This window comes from Arvicola amphibius, chromosome 8 (assembly GCF_903992535.2).
Source record: "Arvicola amphibius chromosome 8, mArvAmp1.2, whole genome shotgun sequence".
In the NCBI taxonomy this organism is placed as follows: domain Eukaryota; kingdom Metazoa; phylum Chordata; class Mammalia; order Rodentia; family Cricetidae; genus Arvicola; species Arvicola amphibius.
Window position 1 is genome coordinate 52,777,514 of NC_052054.1, and position 18,868 is coordinate 52,796,381.

General features: G+C 43.7%; 1 protein-coding gene across 1 annotated transcript in view; it reads left to right on the plus strand.

Moving 5' to 3' along the window:
• Ak9 (adenylate kinase 9) overlaps nt 1-18,868 on the plus strand; it is a 113,490-nt gene that overhangs the window by 18,423 nt on the left and 76,199 nt on the right. Inside the window, exons 7-11 of the mRNA XM_038340158.1 lie at nt 6,659-6,787; nt 8,597-8,671; nt 10,688-10,786; nt 12,900-13,039; nt 13,119-13,299. Coding sequence (XP_038196086.1) covers nt 6,659-6,787; nt 8,597-8,671; nt 10,688-10,786; nt 12,900-13,039; nt 13,119-13,299 — 624 coding nt within the window. The remainder of the gene's footprint in view (nt 1-6,658; nt 6,788-8,596; nt 8,672-10,687; nt 10,787-12,899; nt 13,040-13,118; nt 13,300-18,868) is intronic.

The window sequence follows — 18,868 nt, forward strand, 5'->3', positions numbered from 1 at the left end:
GGATCCCCAAAACTTCATCAGGACCAAGTAAATTGCCCCAGTGTCCAAAAAGAAGGAAATGGGTCACCCTGATACTGTGATGACTACCCAAGACTCCCTGCTGAAGATGGCAGTGGTCAGGCCAAGGGAGCCTGAACCTAAAGGTCGGTGATCTGGGACTGATGTCCTCAGGCTGTGAGGGACATGGGGGAAGTAAACAGCCCAATGCCCTCCTTGGCAGCACCTTGGACATGGTCAAGGAGGTTTATGAGGGAGGGTTCAGGCAAGCTCGGGACTAGTGACTTTTCTGAGCACATCTGAGGAATGGATCCAGAGGTCCTGGGTTTGGGAAGGCCAGGGAGCCTGGGCAGTTGCTATGGTCAGATGGAAGCACACAGCTAGCATCAGTTATTTTTTGTTTTATGGCCTTTTCAATCTCTCCCATGGTACACCTTAAAGGCCACTGCTAAGACTTCTGCCTGTGGAGAGGGGCTCTCTCTCTAGATGTTTACGTTTGGCCCTAACGTCAGGGAAACTCTGGGAGAAGTAGCGCTTTAAGGACAGGCGTACTGAGACAGGCCAGGAGGCAAGTTGTCTGGGCTTTGCATGAGCTCTAGCCTTGCCTGCCCTCCCTAGGGAGAAGGTGGTTGGTGAGAATCTTATATACATCATGAAAAATATGGACATAAGATTGGGTAATACATTGGAATTCTTTAATAAAGGTAGCAGAATCAGTAGTATAGGGCCTCAATCTTTTCCTATTTCAGTGTTTGCTTAATGAGTAGGAAGTGTGTACCCTGACCAAGCTGTCCAGCTCAACAACCTCCCACAAAGGGAGAATCATGGTGGGTTTAGGCCAGGTAGGGGGAGGTAAAGGGGATTCCATGGCCAAACAAGTAGCAGGAGGATCAGGGTCTGCCAGTGGGCTAGCAGTGGACACCCAAGAAGGTTGGTTTGGGCAGCCTATCACTGAGGAGGGAGAAGGAGAGAGTAAAGAGGCCAGAGAGGAAGAGAAGGGACTGTGGGCTGAGGCCGATAAGGAGGGGGCGGGTTTGGGCCTCTCGGCTAGGAGGAGTTTTTTTTTTTTTCCCTTTGGTTGGTTTATGCCATGTGGTCACTTTCATCAAGATGGGAGTGAGGTCACATGGCAAAATCTATTCTTTCCACCCCTATCAAAGATGGCTGTCAGTCATGTGACTGTCTTCATACAGATAGGGGACAGTAGATAAGATGGCAGCAAGCCACATGTCTCCTTTAAGACTAACTATGTACAGATTTTTAGTTAACTCTTTTGTTACAAATTTTACAGATTTTTAATCATACCAAATATGCTTATAAATCTTGAGGTACAGAAAGTTTACATTTTAGCCTTACAAATCTTGAGATAAGATTTATACCTTAGCAAAAGTTTTAAAGAATATGAGATGAGCAGCAATGGCCCACTGGGAACAGTGTGTCCCTTTGTTTTGGATTGCCCTCCTTTCTCTGCCACGCAGTCAGGTGGCTTGCCTGATATGGGACAGACATCTGTGGAAGAAACCTTTAAACAAGCATGCTTGGGTCTAGAGGAGAGGGAGTCACACCCCAGCTCCAGAGCCAGCTTTTAATGGAAGTGGGACAGCATAAAACCATAGTGGCTTTAGGTATAATGCCATTCATACCTAAAAGATGCCTTAATCCCTGTGATAAAGGTAAGTAAATCTCAGTAAACAAATCTCAGTAAGCTGAGAACAAAGACGGCTTAAAGATAGGAAAGTTTTGAGCCTTGGCTATAGAGAGAGGATGCTTGGGTATGTGTCGGGGCTGGGGAGAGCCGAAAGACACACCAGCCAGTGAGGAGTGCGTGCCTGATGTGGGCACGCTGCTGCTGGCCCACTCCTTTGCTTTCTCCCCCTCCCATTAGGTCTGGCTCCTGGCTCCCAATTTGCAACGAACTTATAGATCCATCAACCCTAACTTCAAAGACCAGACCTTTACATAGTATTGGGAGAGGAGACCAGAAAAAACCAAACAGGGCTTGGAGCAGAGAAAAGAAAAACAGGGAATGAAGAAACTCTTTCCATTTCCCTGATCACCAGCAGTATTTTTGTACAGTATGTTGGGATCTAGGATACTTTTAGGTGACCATTGGGATTTCTTATCTAAGGGATATTGCAGCCATGCCCTTTCAGGTAGGGTGCCAGGTATAGAAGCTGGAGACTTTCTAAAAGGCATCCCAAGGGGGAATGAGATGGTATGCAAGACACCATTCCCATGGATGAGGGGGGTGGCAAGAAAACCAGAACTGCATCAAGTCAAGACTTTCCATCCCGGGAGAGTAGCAATACTGAAGTGAAGAGGATGTGCCAGGACTGCCTTAACTCCTCAGGATCTGTGCTCTGCCCTTCCAGTCAGCCTTCCTTCTTCTCAACTTACCAAGCCAAACTTACCAAGTCCAGTTAGTGCTGCTCATATCCTCATGGCTGTGAGGCCACCCCCTGGAGCCTGGTTAGCCTGCTAGGGACCACATCCCTAATTGAAATGGACTGTCCGTCATTGAAGAGCCATCAGCTGTCAGCAGCTCTCCAACTAGGGGAGGGGAGCTTCTGAGCCCGTCGCCCCTCCACGCTGGAATGGTGAATGGCTTCGTCTTGTACAGGTCTTGCGCAGTCAACCATAAATACAACATAAATTCGTAAGTTTATGTTCATAAATACAGCAGCCCTGCCTCATCCAGAAAACAGTTTCGTCCCAGTCCTCTCCAACCTGGTTCTTATATCTTTTTCTTTTAATTAAAATATAATTACACCATCTCTTCCCACCCCATCTCCTACCTCCAGCTCCTACCATGCTCCCTACTCCCTCACAAATTCCGAGCCTCTTTTGCTTTAATTGATTATGCCACTACATAAATACAAATTGCTGAGTCCTTTTAATATAGCTTCTCTGTATATAATTTCAGGGCTGACTACTTTGGACTTGGATGGCCAATTGGATAGTTCATCCTTGGGGGAAGACGGCTTCTCCCTGTCTTAGCATCCCGCAGTGGTCTATCAGGGTAGAGCCTATGGGATTTTTTCTTCGCATGCTAGCATGCTTATTGGTGTTGTTCTTGTTTGGGTCTGGTTTAGGCAGCCATATTGTTGAGGTATCATAAGTGAAGCTTCCCTTTCATTTCACACAGCAGATTTCCTGGTGGTCTTGATCTTAAATCTTTCCTCCTCTCCCGAGATGTTCCCTGAGCCTTAGGTACAACAGTTGTGTTGTAGATCTATCCCCTGAGGCTGGGCACACGTGACCAGTTGTTCTCTGTATTTTTACCAGTCATGTTTTTCTGTAATAGCCTCTGTCCTTTGCAAAGAGAAGAGAAGAGAAGGGGAAAGCTATGGCTATCTGAGGGTACAGGATTAGGTATTTAGAATGTAGTTAGGGGTCATACTGGCATACTGAGGTTGGAGGATCTACTCCGACATCCATGATCTCGCTAGCCCTGGGCCGTTTGCTGAGTTTACAGCACCAGGCGTGATGTTCAAATCCTCCCATTGAGTGGACCTCATGGCTCTTATATCTTAAGAGATTTATTTAAGCCAATATAGTCAGACTTTTACTTGAACATGTAATAAAGATGGAAATCCCAAGAATGACACATTTGGGGTTGGCGGACGTTTTTGAATTTCTTGTTTCTTTTCTGATATTATAATGTAGTTCCATGCGTCCCTCCAACGCCCACTAACACTTCTTCCTTACTCTCTTCCAAATTCATGCTTTCTTTTTCACTAATTGTTGTTGTTGTTGCTGGTGTGTGTGTGTGTGTGTGTGTGTGTGTGTGTGTGTGTTAGAGAGAGAGAGAAAGAGAGGGGGGAATTACCAACTACATAAACACAACATACTCAGTCCATATATGCTATATGCATGCACATGTTTTCAGGGCTGGCCATTTGGTACTGGATAGCCAGTTGCTGTGTTTGTCCCCAGGAAAGACTATCTCTCTCACGCTCAGCATTCTTCAGTTGCCCCAGTTCTTCGTGCAGGGCTGAAGCCTTGAGAACTTTCCTGTCTAGATTTTTACTTGAACATACAGAAAAAGTGAAGATTCTAAGTACAGCAGGTTCGGGATTTATACTAAGTCAAAGCCCAGTGTGCATTTCATATGTCTATCACATGTCCATGTACTTGCCAATTTCAAGGGCACAGTCGGTCACAACAGCTGCCATGACAGGAACAAGTCTGAGCTTTGATTTATTCCCCATAGAGCTTGCCCTTTTCTGAAATCGTATTCAATTTTTGCTTGCTTATAATCTGTGTATCCTGCAGAATGGGATATTCCTATGCAGTATGAAGACAGCTCCAGTGCTGGGCCAGTGATTGACAGAGAGTAAACAACACACATCTGCATAGTGACTGGATGTTTTCACTCAGTGAGCTTGCTAGCAGCACTCTCTGCTGCAGAGATGGAAGCATCTTTTAGAGATGGCAATATGTATCGAACACCTCAAAATGCACAACCATTGGCCCAGTTATTCCAATTTTAGGAACTATTCCACGGAAATTTTTTCAGTATAAATACATATTGTTCATTGAAATATTTATAAAAAATCAGAAGCATCCTTATTTATCCAGCTATAGAGTAATAATTAAATTATCATATATACATAGAAATTAATATATTACATCATCAATTAAAATACTTAAGAAAGCCTGTAAAGTGGCTTATATAGATGAGAAGAGTCAAATTGTGTGAGTTATTTATAAGCATGCATTGTTAAAAAAAACTAGGAAGAATAATTACGATACTAAGTATAGTCTAGGTGATGGTGCAGGCCTCTCATCCCAGCGCTCAGGAGACTAAGACAGGGGGACTGCAAGGATGCCAGCCTGGGATGTGGTGAATTCAAGGCCAGCCTGGGATATGGTGGATTCAAGGCCAGCCTGGGATATGGTGAATTCAAGGCCAGCCTGGGATAGGGTGAATTCAAGGCCAGCCTGGGATGTGGTGAATTCAAGGCCAGCCTGGGATATGGTGAATTCAAGGCCAGCCTGGGTTCCAAGATAGACTCGATCTCCATGATAAAATTAGGACCCACATAAATGGCACTAAGAGCTGTTCCTGTAGAGGAACTGAGCTCTGTTCCAGCACTCACATGTGCATGTGCCTACATGTATGTGTGAGTGTGCTCACGCACACACATACACATGTCAAATAATAAAAATAAATCTTAAAAAATTACCTAGAATAATATGTCCCAGGCCTTAGGCTGAGAAACTCCATATGCCCTGTTCTCTCTGCCTTAAAACTATTTTCTCTCTAGAAATCTGTGAGGCTCCCTTTCTTCAAAATCATGTGGTACTCCCTCAGAAAACTTTTTGTGACCATCTCATTTGAAACAGCACCTTCTACCTTGACTCTGCTGTAAGCTTCTTCTGGGTACTTACCAACACACTATTCAATCACATGATTGACAGGCCGCTGGGATTCAGGGAATGTGCTGGCCATACCCTCTACATATGAAGACTCCTCATCAATTATGATTAGGGGCCAAGGTTTATTCATTTCCGAGTCACTCAGGACATGTTATCTTTTTCCAAAAAGCTTCTACTGTTCTCAGAAGTAAATCGCTTCCCTCCTCAGACTAGCACTGTGTTACATACATGTCGCCTGTTTATGCTACCTTTTCACCCACAGTGTGAGCTCCTCTCCTTGTTGGACCCTAGAGTCCAATCAGAGAAGGAGTCTTCCCCAAGAGACCATCTCTCACACCACAGCTGGTGTAAAAGCATGAGGATTTTCTTAATTCTGTCATGGCAGGGTCTTCCAGCATTCGGGAGGCTAGAAAAACTCCGAATGTCTAGTACAGGCTATTTTTAAAGGAAAAAGCCACAGAAGGAAGGGGGTATCTGGGGGTTGATCTTTAACTATTATGATTGGCTTATTCAAAGGGCTATTACCAATAATTGGCTGGAGAGTGGTTGCCAGATCAGATGAGGTAAGGGAAAACATCTGAGGGTCACTTTGCCCCTTTCCCAGGGCCTAAGTCAAAACATCAGTAACTGAGTCAATACCTAAGGGTTATCTTGCCCCTATTCAATAACTGAGTTTTATTTGAAGAACATTCACAAGGACTCAGGGAGATGATAGAAAGTTCCCAACATTTCAGTATGTGTGTGGGCAATTGTTAGGTCCTTGGTTCCGGGGGGGGGGGGGTGGCGAAGGAGGGAACATTACTGCTGGGACTGAGAGGGCTCAGAATTGTCAGAAATGGTTTCAGAATTGTCTTAAAGTTCTACATCCTCAGTGCAGCCTGTCAGTATTGTATAGGAAGCTCCTGAATGGTGCTTCCGGTTTAGTAGGCACGCCAGAACTGCTCACTGGATGAGTGAAGGCATGAACCAAAAGCTTGGGTGTTCAGGGACTCCAGTTTCCCTCTGCCTCAAAAGAGATGGCTTTTCACTCAAAAGAGATCTTTTCCACTGTTCTGCTTATTGAGAACAACAACAAAAAATAGCAAGAATCAAGTTGATTTAAAGTTCAGTTTCCAATGAAGACTCCCAGGAGTGCTCCATCTTTAACATCTAAGGTCCTCAGTGTTCATCCTTCCTCCCAGGTGTCCAAGATGGTGCTCTGAGATGCCCCTCATAGATTAGATAATAATTTCCCTAAACATTTCAATTCTGTCTCTCCCTTCTATGTTTCTGCTTTTAGGCATTTATGGCTGAAATGCAGGTTGTGGCCGAAATTCTTCAGTACCTGGTTCAGAGACCCGAGGATTACCTGGAGAACATTGAAGATACTGTGAAACTGTATAAGGACGTCCTTCTTAGTGCGTTAGAAGTGAGCATGGGACCCGCTAATGTGGGAATGCTGATGCTTGTGGTTTCTCTGTGGCTAAATGGTTGTCAAGTGGCTTTTCCTTTTTTTATAGGTGTACTTATGAGACACACACACACAGAGAGAGAGAGAGAGAGAGAGAACACATATGTGTTTATGTCCACATGTTTTCAGGAGCCTTTGAGGGCTGGGAGAGGGTACAGGAACCTGGGCTGGAGCTGCAGGCAGTTGTGAGCCGCCACATGGGCAATGGGAACTGAACTCAGGTCTCCACAGAGCAGCAGTACTCACAGCCCCTGAGCCCTCTCGCCAGCCCCCAAGTCTCTCTTTCTCCCAGCCTTGTTATTTTACTCCTACAAAGCACCTCTGTGCTTCTCGGGATACATTAAATACGTTTTGCAAAAGTCACCAGGCTGTTTACAGAGATGGGAGTATGAAAGTGGACCTTACCAACAAGACGAAAGTTAAAACAGATCCCGTTCTCCAACTCAGTTTGTCAGACCGCAAAAGCTAAAATAGCCAGTGATGGCAGGACAAATAGACATCCTCTTTCCGTGCTTGTGAGGCTTTTGAATTATACCACCTTTCAGAAAACCAATAAGCAATGCCAGCTAACACTAAATTCTTTCAGAAACCTATCCTCTTTCAGTGTCTGAGGTTATCGTGAAAAGACACTTAGCAGGTGGCGGTCAGCACGTGTGTGTGTGTAGTATTCATGTCAATGAGGAGGGCACGGAATAAAAAGGATGAAGCCTATGGCTGTTGTAAGTCCAATTACTTTGATAATTATTGAAAAAATGCTTTAATTTTAAAAGTAAGTAGAAGCGATTAGCACGCTGTTATAATCTACTTACTGTGGAATAGCAGAGGAGTGTTGAGTGAGAGCCGCAGCCATGCTGTGGAATCCTGTACAACCGTGAAGACGTGATGTTGGCACCATCTTGTAAATACATAAGGGAGTATTAATTATAATGTTCATTGGGAAGTAGGCTCCAGAGTTTCATATGCATTGCAATCTCAAATATGCAAAAAAATGTTTTTCACAGAATAAAAGATGGATGGGAATTAGTTATAGCTGTAGTTTCCTTTCAGTGCGTGGATTAAAGATGTTTTTCTGGCCCAGCGGTAGTGGCACGCGCCTTTAATCCCAGCACTTGAGAGGCAGAGGCAAGCAGATCTCTGTGAGTTCGAGGCCAGCCTGGTCTACAAGAGCTAGTTCCAGGACAGGTTTAAAAACAACACAGAAAAACCCTGTCTCAAAAAACCAAAAAAAAAAAAAGATATTTTTCTTTGTAATCTTTTGTTCTGTAAATTTCTATTTAAAAAACTGTGTTCTACAGTAATAAAAGGTGTAGCATGGTGTTTAGATGATGCTATTATCTATATGAAGAAAGTACATGATTTAAAAGTTTATCAGCTTTCTCTGTGGCATCAAAAAATAGCAAAGCTGCAGTTATGTGCTGCAAAATGCCCTCAAAACCTTTTCTATTGGGAAGGACTTTTAAACTTTGGGGAGCAGAAAATGAGGGGGGAAAGGACAGCAGCAGGGGCTGGGGGTGTAGCTCAGTGGTAGAGCAGTCGTCTAGTCTGTGCAAATCCCCAGCACCTCAAGCAAAATTCATGGTAAAAACAGAGCAAGGTAGCTCTGCGCTTGTAAAAGATCTGTCCAGTGCTGAAAATGACACGTTTTATAAACTGCACAAAGTGAACTAATTAGCTCTTAAGGTTTCCTATTAACTGTTAAGATTTTCATCGGGCATTCAGCTTCCCCTACGATCCTGAGTTATCAGGTTGCTATTTGGTTTTCTCCAGGAGCTAATGGCTGAGCACAATCCCCAGTATCTCATCGAGCTGGATGGGAATAAGTCCCCCGAGGAGCACTTCATGGTGAGTGCCGAGTACGGAGGTGGAGGTGGGGGGCGCAGCACAGGCGTCTTGCAGTCGGACGATTCCGAAATGTTCCAGAGCTGTACTTGTTTTGTGAGAAGAATTCTACCGAGAGTTTAGAACTGTTAATCTTTTCGTTTTGACACTTTAAATGCCATGTTGCATTTATTCATCTGTTCATGTTTAAGGCAAAACTATACTTGAATTTAAAATTTCTCTGTGACCACAGTGTCTCCAGGAAGAGTAAAGTGAATGGCAGGTAGACGCCCGGGATGGGAGCCTGAACCTCAGAGGTCACTAAGGGTGTGCAGCTGAACCCCGAGATGGATGCCGCTTTACACACACTGTGGCGGCCCAAGATTGTGTTATGAATGAGATTCTAGGTCTAATACCTAGCACTATGGATTAATGAATAACACAGAACACAATAACTATTTTCTAAACCTTCTAAGTTTCTGGCATAATGATGAGCACTAGGAATGCATATGGGAAGGAAGTTGATGAATCCGTGAATGCCTGCCATTATATAGGATCCAGTATATTGAGGAAAATAAATAAACAAGTGGTAATTTGTGCTATAGTTAGAGACATATCAGGTATTTAGGAATTGTGTTATAGTTAGAGACGTATCATTCTAGATAAGGTCATATTTAACTAGTATGTCTTAGTCCAATGAAGACAGCCCCAGTCAGAGAGGCAGAAGGTAGCAGTGTGGCAACAGAGGGAGAGGGTAGAGACTGGAGTCATGCATACAGAAGCCAAGAAACACTAAAGAGCTGGGGCTGGGGCTGGGGCTTGGTAGGTTCCGAGCGTGTCTAGCATGAGTGAAGGCCCAGCTTCCATCTCTTGCACTGCACAAAGCAGAAACCACAGCACATGCTGTAGCCCCAGCACTTGGGAGGCAGAGACAGGCAGTTCAGAATTACAAAAGCATCCTCAACCACATGTCAAATTCAAGCACAGCCTGAGATAAATGAAATGTTGACTCAAAAGAGCAAAATATTTTTAAAATTTTTTTAATAATACTGAAGATCACCAGCAATGCACAGAAGCTAGGAAAGACTGGGCCTGGGTTCCACCCAGAGTCTCATAAGAACCATGAACCTGAATCATGGGCCCATGACTTTCTCATAATGTTTGACATACTCAAGTGCCAATATGTTCTGTGGTGGCCCACAGGTGTGGGGGCCTGTTCCACCTTGACTATGAGTGTGAGCTTGTTTTTACTCTTTCAAAGTTGTTGACAATAGGTGTGTCTACAAACAAGAAAACCTGACCTACGGTGTGTTTAATTAGTATTTTGAGTATAGAGCCGGATTTACTCCACCTGGACCAAAGGTCAGAGAAATCAAGTCTATTCTGTAGCACAATTAATAAAAACCTAGAGACAGATACTGGGGTTCAATCTGAAGGTCAGAAAAGCAAAACAGCCAGTCACTGGCTCATACCTCTATCTCAGTCCAAATGGTGATCCTGTCTCCACTCCAGGAATCTCAGAATGAGACTGTGTGAGAGAGCTGTCTCCTCCCATCGTACATTCCTCTCTAGGGCTGGGATTAAAGGCGTGCACCACTACCGCCTGGTTTCTATGGCAAACTAGCATGGCCACTAGGATTAGAGGTGTCCATCACCACTGCCTGGTCTGAAGGCTGATCAGTGTGGCTGTTTTACTCTCTGAACTTTAGGCAAGCTTTATTTATGAAAATATAAATGAAATATTACTATACTATACTATGTTAATGAAATCTGTTGCCTCCCCACTCACCTTTTAGAGCAAAGTATAGAAGTTTGTGGAAAATAAACGTGGGTGGATTCAATATTCACTGAATGTTCCTCCTGGTGCTGTTCTGTGATTCTGTCTTTTATTTCTCCCATGTCTCTGTTCCTTTTGCTTAATAATTCTCATCCTCATGCTCTGTCCCTGGGATGTACGAACTTGTCTAGGCTGGACCCCAACAGATGTCACCCCAGTGTGTGGCTTGCGACAATATTCAAATGTCTGTTCTTTACATTTAGACAGTTATAGAACGGCTGAAATACCTGAATCTAAAGAGAGCAGCCGTTATCACCAAGCTGCAAAGTACAGAGGAAGAGATGAACGACATAACTGACACGGTGAGCTCAAGCGGCCACTTTAGAAGCGCGCCTGCTCTGTGTTATCTGCGTCCTTAGCCCGTGCCTCCTAAAATCTTAAGGTCTAAGAGGATAGCTCTCCATAAAGATATCTTCTTCCAGGAAGAAACTATGATCTCAACACAGTATTCCTTTGCTTTGTTTTGTTTTGTTTTGTTTTGTTTTGTTTTGTTTCGAGACGGGGTTTCTCTGTAGCTTTGGAGCCTGTCCTGGAACTTGCTCTGTAATCCAGACTGACCTTGGACATGAACTTGAGAACATAAAGAGGAGCTAGAGAAATAACTCAGTAGTCAAGAGCAATCGCTGCTCTTCCAGGTGACCTGATTTCAATGCCCAGCACCCCCAAGGGGGTTAACAGCCATTAGTAGCTCCAACTCCGGGGATCCGATGCCTCTGGCATCTTTAGGCACCTGCACTCACACACACAAACCCATATGTGTACACACACGCCTACACATCTTTAAAAATTAAAATATATTCAGTATTACTGATGGTGGGGAACTGGCGATCCAAAGCATAGTGATATCCCGTCTCCCATGCAGAAGAACATTACATAACGTGTTAGCGAGCGTGGGAGATAATGGAACTCTTTTGCATTGTTCCTGGGATATTGAATGATCTCAGATTAGGGCTCAAAGGGGACACTGAGAATTAACAGGAACTAAGGAGTTTATTACAAGAATTATTAGTGCCATGGTCAGACAGACAGATAGAGAACGGTGTAGTCAGGACTCTGAGGGAAGTGCAAGCTCCATTGCCAGAGATAGCATGGTGGGCTCTGGAGAGAGTAAACCGGGGCTTAGGGGCAAAAGCAGGAAGGAGTGTCTTCTTAGATCTTTCTGAGAATGGGGGAGGTCGCAGAGTGCACACTGATAGTCGGGCTCTCGATTCCTAGGAAGGAGGCAGAGAAAAGATGCAGAAAGCAGGATGTGCGACCAAATATCCCTTTGACATAAACTCATTTCCAAGTGAGGGCCTGGAACATGGAAGTCTATTAGGTGGAGAGTTCAAGCCAGCATCTCGGTAGGGTTCCTGCGGGACTGTGCAGGGGGAGGCAGCTGCGGGTGCCGGGCCTGAGCAGGAGGTGCACTCTAGCACAGTTTTATGTAATACTACAGATACGAAATGGTCCCCTGCTTCTTAAAACAGCTGAGTGGTTCCTCAGAAAAGGATCCAGTAATTTACTCTTAGGCATTTCCTCCAAGTAGGAATGCAAACAGAGTCAGGAAAGTTACTGTCCAATCGCCAGAAGGTGCAACCCTCCAGCGTCCATCAGTGAGGGGGTGGTTGAGAAAAGATGACCTATGCACACATAGTGGAATACTGTTTGGCCCTGAAAAGCTTCAAGCCAAGTGTGATGGTGCATGTCTGTAATCCCAGCACTTGGGAGGCAGAGGCAAGCAGATGTCTGTAAATTCAAGGCCAGCCTGGTCTCAAGAGCAAGTTCAGCCAGGGCTACATAGTAAGACCCAGTCTTAAAGAGTTTGAGGCCAGCGTGGTCTAGGGAATGAGTTCCAAGACAGCCAGGGCTGCACAGAGAAATCTTGTCTTGAAAAACCAACAAATAACAACCACAAAAACACAATCCAGAATCAGAAACAAAGCAACCAACCAAACAACAACAGAAAACAGCTGAGACCCGGATCCATTCATTAACTATAGAGTCTGGCACATCTTAAAAGTTGATCAGTTGGATATTTTCAGATACTGATTAGATGTAAATCTGTAGATGACATTTATTACCACCTAAGAGAAAATTATCTGTAAAATTCAAGTAAGATTTTCTTAATTAAATGAGAACTGGATGGGAGAGATAGCTAAAGTGATAGCGTGCGCACGCGCACACGCACACATGCGCATGCGCGAGCGCGCACACATGCACGAACATACACACACACACACACACACACAGATTTAAAAGACTATAAAGCTAATCTTATTAAATAAATCTTGAATGAGTACAGAAGCAGTAGCCGACATGTGTGTTCTAAATTGTGCTTTGGGTAAGTACTCTCAAACAAACACAAACTGTCTGGTCCCGCTGCTGTCAGCAGAGCCGAGGCTCACGTTCTGAGGTAGCATCTGTGCTTCGCAGGAAGAGCTGTTCCGCACACTCTCATCTTATAAACTCATCGCGCCACGGTACAGATGGTGCCGCAGCAGGTGGGGGCGTTCCTGTCCCATGGCCTTGAAGGATGGGAACATTTATTCGGGATCAGCCGATTATTCTGTGAGGTTAGTAAGCTTTCTAGCGCCTACATTTTAAACCTGCCCATGAGGCTTTCTGTCGTTTACTCTTATGGTGTATTTTAAGTTTTCTAGGTAAAATGTACTGCCTTTCTTCTGAAGAAACACTCAGGTCATTTTCGCTGAACCCCCGTCCCTGCCTTCTGCCACCTATGCCCATGCCGCCATGTAAAATCTTTATATTTGGGCCTAGCAGCTCAGGGAAAACAACGCTGTGCAACCTCATTGCAGAATACTTCAAAGGCAAGGTAACTATTTGTGTATCCATTGTTTTAACTGTAGAGTTTTTCTCGAACTTGATACTTGTACTGGGGTTGCTGTAGCAAAGGCATCTTCCCACTGTCATGCGCTCTTCTGTCTGCAATCCCGCCATGCTTCCAACAGCCCCCATCTCCTGGGTCATCTCCCCCTGGCTCCGTGCCACTGCCCCCCGCCACCAGTTTCAGGCCCATGTTCATTGTTGGTAATTCCAGTACCTGCAAATACTGTTGTCACAGCATCCTAGCCTGTCGGCTTCGTTCCCTCTCCTCTCCTGTGACCTTGTCTCTACTCTAGAATGTAAGGAAATTATACTTAGCACAGCAGTAAGGCAGCTAAAAGCAGGCAGGTTTGGAATATAACTAAAGGCAAAGGCTAAAGATTTAATAAGGGTTGGAACCTAGAGAAGATTAGTGAGTGGAGAGCACTCGCTGTGAAACGGAGCTTAGCAAAGTGATGGGTGGTCAGAGACATCAGGCGAGTTCTGAGAGCGTTCAAAACGCAGCAGAGGGAAGGACAACATTGTCCCCTGTTCTTAACTTTTTTATTATGAAATATGAAAAATGAAGAGAAAAGAGAAACTACTAGAATTTTCATAAAAATAAATCCCCATATTACTGACCACTCAGAGTAAATACAGAATATTCTCAGTGCCCATAAGTTTCATGTTTCTTCCATGTTCAAGTCTCCACACATCCCACAGGTCCCCACGAGGTAACTATAAGTAGCTAACTTCCATACTCTTGTAGTTTTATGATGGAACTATATATCCAGTGCCTTAGCTTAGTTTTCTGTGGTTTTGTTTAACTTTATGAACCTACTTTATATCCTCTATGCCTGGCCTTCACCGAACACTATGACTGTAATAGTCACCCACGTCACTACTTGTAGCTAGAGTTCATTCATTTTGTTCTTGTTTTATTCTGTTGATTGAATATAGTTTGGAAACAATTGAATATTTGGAAAGAAAACTTGGGCTTACTTCAGATTAATGCGTTATGAGTAGTTCTCATTTGTATGAGTCTCTTGCACACACGTACATAGCCATGCTTTGGAAATCTGTCTAACACGACTGTTGCTGGGACTTGCTATGTATGTATGGTCTTTCAGCGTGTATAGACAATCCCAAACCAGCTCTGCTAACTTACACACCCGTGAGCTGACTGTAAGACCTGTTATTCCATCCCTGTGACTCTTGTTTTGGGGATCTTCCTAATTTTAACCACTCGAGAGTGTCTGGTGATATCTCATTTACCTAATACCTCAGGAAGTTGAATATTTTCATGTTTATTGGCCATCCACACATTGGCTTTTAAAGTGGGTGTCCACCTATCTTGCTCATTTTAATAATAAATATATTTCTTATATTTTAGTAGTTATTCAGGGTTCATGTTTGCGTATCCTTTTGTTGTATAAACAATATGTATATTTCTGTCATTTTGTCATGACTTTTTCACTTTTTAGAGGCATATGTCCCCTTTTCATTTCCAATTTTATTACTTTGACTCCTCTATCTTTCCTTTTCGTCCTCAGGCTAAGAGTTTTTGACCTTGTTTATTTTATTTCATTGCTTCTGTATGTTTTCCTTGTCGTCTCCACTTCATTTCCGTTTCCCCTCGGCTTTGTCAGTGCTGTTGCCATTGGCTTGGTGCTTTCCTGAAGTCGTGAGGTGCATCATGATTTATTTAAGTGTGATCTGATTTTTTTTTTATCTAATAAGCACTCACAGCTATAAGCTTCCCTCTTAGCCTCTGCTGTGTTCCCCAAAGTACTAATAAGTTGTGTTTTCATTTACATTTATATTCTAGGAATTTTTTTAATTTCCTTCCATCTTTCTTCAGTGACCCTGACCATTCAAGAGTATATTGTCTCAGGAGCTAGAGAGAGAGCTCTGTAGCTAAGAGTGCTTTCTGACCTTCTAGAGAATCCAGTTCAGTTGCCAGCATCGTATCAGGTGCCTCAGGATTGCCTGCGATTCCAGCTCTCGGGGATCAAGGCCTTCTCTTGATAGTCATGGTCACTCATATATCAGTGTCATACCCAGAGACACACACATACACACACATAAATGAAAACATTAAAATAAAAATTTAAAGGGTACTGTCCAGTCTCCAAGTGTTTGTATACTTTTTGTGGTTTCTCTTGTTATTAGTTTCCAAGAAATTATTTAAACTCTTTGGTTTTTGTTAAGACAGCTTTTGTGGAATATTCTTTAACGTCTGTTAAAGCCATCTGGTCTACAGTGCAGATTCATTTTCAAGTTTCTTTGTTGACATTTAGTCTGGATGACGGATCAACTGAAGAGAGTAAGGTGTAGAAGTCCCCCACTAGTGCTGCATCAGGACCTCCCCACCTTTTTATGGAAGCTGGAGCCACAGAATTTGATGTATATATTTTCTGTGTTCTGTCTTCTTGGTGTACTGCTCCGTTTATTAATACATATTGGCCATCCCTATTCTTTATGGATGGTTTTGAACTACTTTTATCAGAACAGCTGTGCCAAGTGTTTTGGCTTCCTCATGCTTGGTAGCTCGGCTTCCCGACTTTTGCTCTCAGCTATGAGTGTCTTTGCTGGTGAGGCAGGGTGTTTTGGTTTGCTTGTTTTGTTTTGGTTTTGTCTTTTAGACAAGAGATGGTTTGAGTCAATTGATTGCACTGGGATCTAGGCTTCTAGAATTAGGACATTTGAAATGTTTCTTGGTGTGTATATCTGGTCTCATCTTTTTTGGGTGGTGTTCTGCTCTGTGGTTGCTGTTGCCCCTTCTGGGTCCCAACCAATAGAGTGACTGTGGGGTTCTTGATTCCCAGCAAAGCGCAGTGGCTGTGGGGTCCCTGGGAGAGAGCTGAGTCATGAAAGAGTGGGGACTGGCTGGAAGGAATGCCTGCACAGGTCGGGGTCCCTGGCAGAGAGCCAAGTCACAAAGGAATGGGAATGGGCTAGAAAGAAAAGGCCTGGAACCATCCACCACAGAAAACCAGGGGGACCCTGGGTCCTCACCAAGACGTTGTCTCGTTTTTCTCCCATGTTGATGTTCGAATGTCGTATTTTCTAGACCTCATCCTAGATTCCAAAAATTCTGTGTCTTACTGTTCTAGACTGTTAGACATACTTTTGACATGTTTGTTCATTTTTACACTTGATCATAGCCAAGTATATAGCTGAGAAGCGATTGTTGGTTCGTTTTTTAAAGTAAGATCCACTGAGTTTTCATTCCCAATGTTTCCTTTGTTCTTCAGAGGCTCAGGTTCTGCTGAATTTCTCCTCTTTGCTGCTGGCCTTTCCGTCCTCCATTCTGATGTCCTTAGTCACATAAGAACTTTCTCATCTGTGCCATCTGCTGTCTTTTCCAGTCCTCAGACTGATTTTCTTACCTCAGTATTCTGATTGCCTGTACATGCTCTTAGACCCCTGGCCATTCCAATAAACTTTTAAGTCTTCACAAAGTAGTTCACTCACCTCAGTACGTTTGAACTCGGTATCTGGGTCCTTTAAAGGAGGTATGCTACAGAAGGTACAAAAGACATGCCATATTAATAGCATCATTCAATTTTAAAGATTATTATTACGTGAAAGCCAAAGGGGACTAGTTGGAAAGAGGGAGGGGTCAGAAGAGTGGGAGGGGACAGTAAAGAGTGATAGGGGGAACATGCATGAAAACATCGTAATGAAACGTTTTATTTGATTGTTTTATATGATTGTTTTATATGATTGGCACATGCTAATAAAAACAAAAGAAAATACTATTACACCAAATATCGATGTGCAGCTAGGACAGGAAAAACAACAGTCTCGTGCTAGTGAGAATGTAATCATTCACTGGAAACGCAGCCTAAAATCCATGCCGAGCCTTGAGCTGCCAAATCTAGTTTATAAATTTTCCTAAGGAAGTCATCATGGGGCTGGAGATACACTTCAGCAGTTAAGAGAACTGACTGTTCTTCCAGAGGACCTGAGTTCAATTCCAAGCACCCACATGGTGTCTCACAACCATCTGGGATTCCAGTTTCAGGGAATCTGACAATACACTAGGCATATACATGATGCACAGACATGCATGCAGGCGAAACACCCATACCCATAAAATAAGTGGATTAAAGTTTTTAGAAACTATCATATCAAAAGATATACAGATAGTAATATTCATCATGGCTGAGCTTCTACATAAATATGTATGTTTTTAAAAAAAATCTGTATCAAAGGACTGGGGAAATGCTTCATTCCGTGAAGCACTTGACCCTCCAACATGAAAACCTGAATTTGGATCTTCAGCACCCCTGTAGGGAGCCAGGCATGGAAGCACATCTATAATCTCAGTAACAGAGAGGCAGGGCCAAGCCAACCCCTGGAGCTCACTAGCCTGCCCTTCTATCCAAATCGGCAAGCTCTGGCTGCAGGGGGAGAAACCATCTCAGAACTGGGGCAGAGAGCAAATGAAAAGGACATCTGACAATGACTTCTGTCCTCCCCACACACAGTCACACACAATGAGTGAGCACACACACATACTGGCTCATACCGCTAGTACACATTTGTGCACACCCACCTATCTCATACATACATATACACATACACACCCAAGATACGTAAGTATAAACTAGTCATACTTTATTAAGTTATGATGTATTTGTCTAATACAATTCTGGGCACCCATTAAAGTATGATGTAGAGATAGGTGTTTTGCCTCAGAATAAAGCAACACAGTAATGAGAGAGAAAAGAAATGGAATTTGAGGCTCTGGAAGTACTACTTACAGTTAAGAGGCACATAGGAAGCCATTTCTAAGACCCACTAACTCATTAGTAAGTCTAACGTCTACCTCACAGGAGTTAACCACTAAAGTGTACAGAGAGTTCTAACACAATCTTTGACACAGGAAAAAGTTGAACATAGGCTTATACAGAAAACAGTGAGCACTCAATAAGCACACAGGGGTGACCTGGACTAGCAGGTCATCCTGAGAGAGAGGACCTGGAGATCAGAAGGTACAGCAATAGGTACGTTTGGGATCAGGAGGTCTTGCACGAGCTGTCTTATGCCGAGCTGACAAGCACAGCACCTGATGGACCATTTCCGGGGGAGAAAGGGAACAAAATCAGCAGAAAGCCACCACACGATGGGGGAGAGAGTCTACTGGAAGCACAAGGGGAACACAGGGTATCTCAAGAACATCAGAGAGCAAGCACACAACAGCCCCGGAACTGCCCACGGCAGCCTCACGCAGTGGGAGGAGCTGGGTGCTCAGGATCCCAAGCTGCAGCTTCCCCAATGCTTCCTCTCTGCCCCAGTGCCTGACACCAGACCATTACCAGCTCTCCCAAGCATGCTTCTGGTTTTAGACAAGGAATTATGTTCATTCTCTATACATCAGGACTTCTGGAAAAGCCTTGGGTCATCCCAGCCTTCAACAAGGAAGAGATTGGAATTTTTCAGTGATTAGGAAGTTCTAGATTTGAACTACAGTGAGCAATGTCTTCATATCTACTCGGATAGCTAAAATTAAAAAGGTTTTATAAAGCCATGTACGTGTTATCGAAACTGCCTAAAAAATGCAACTCCCA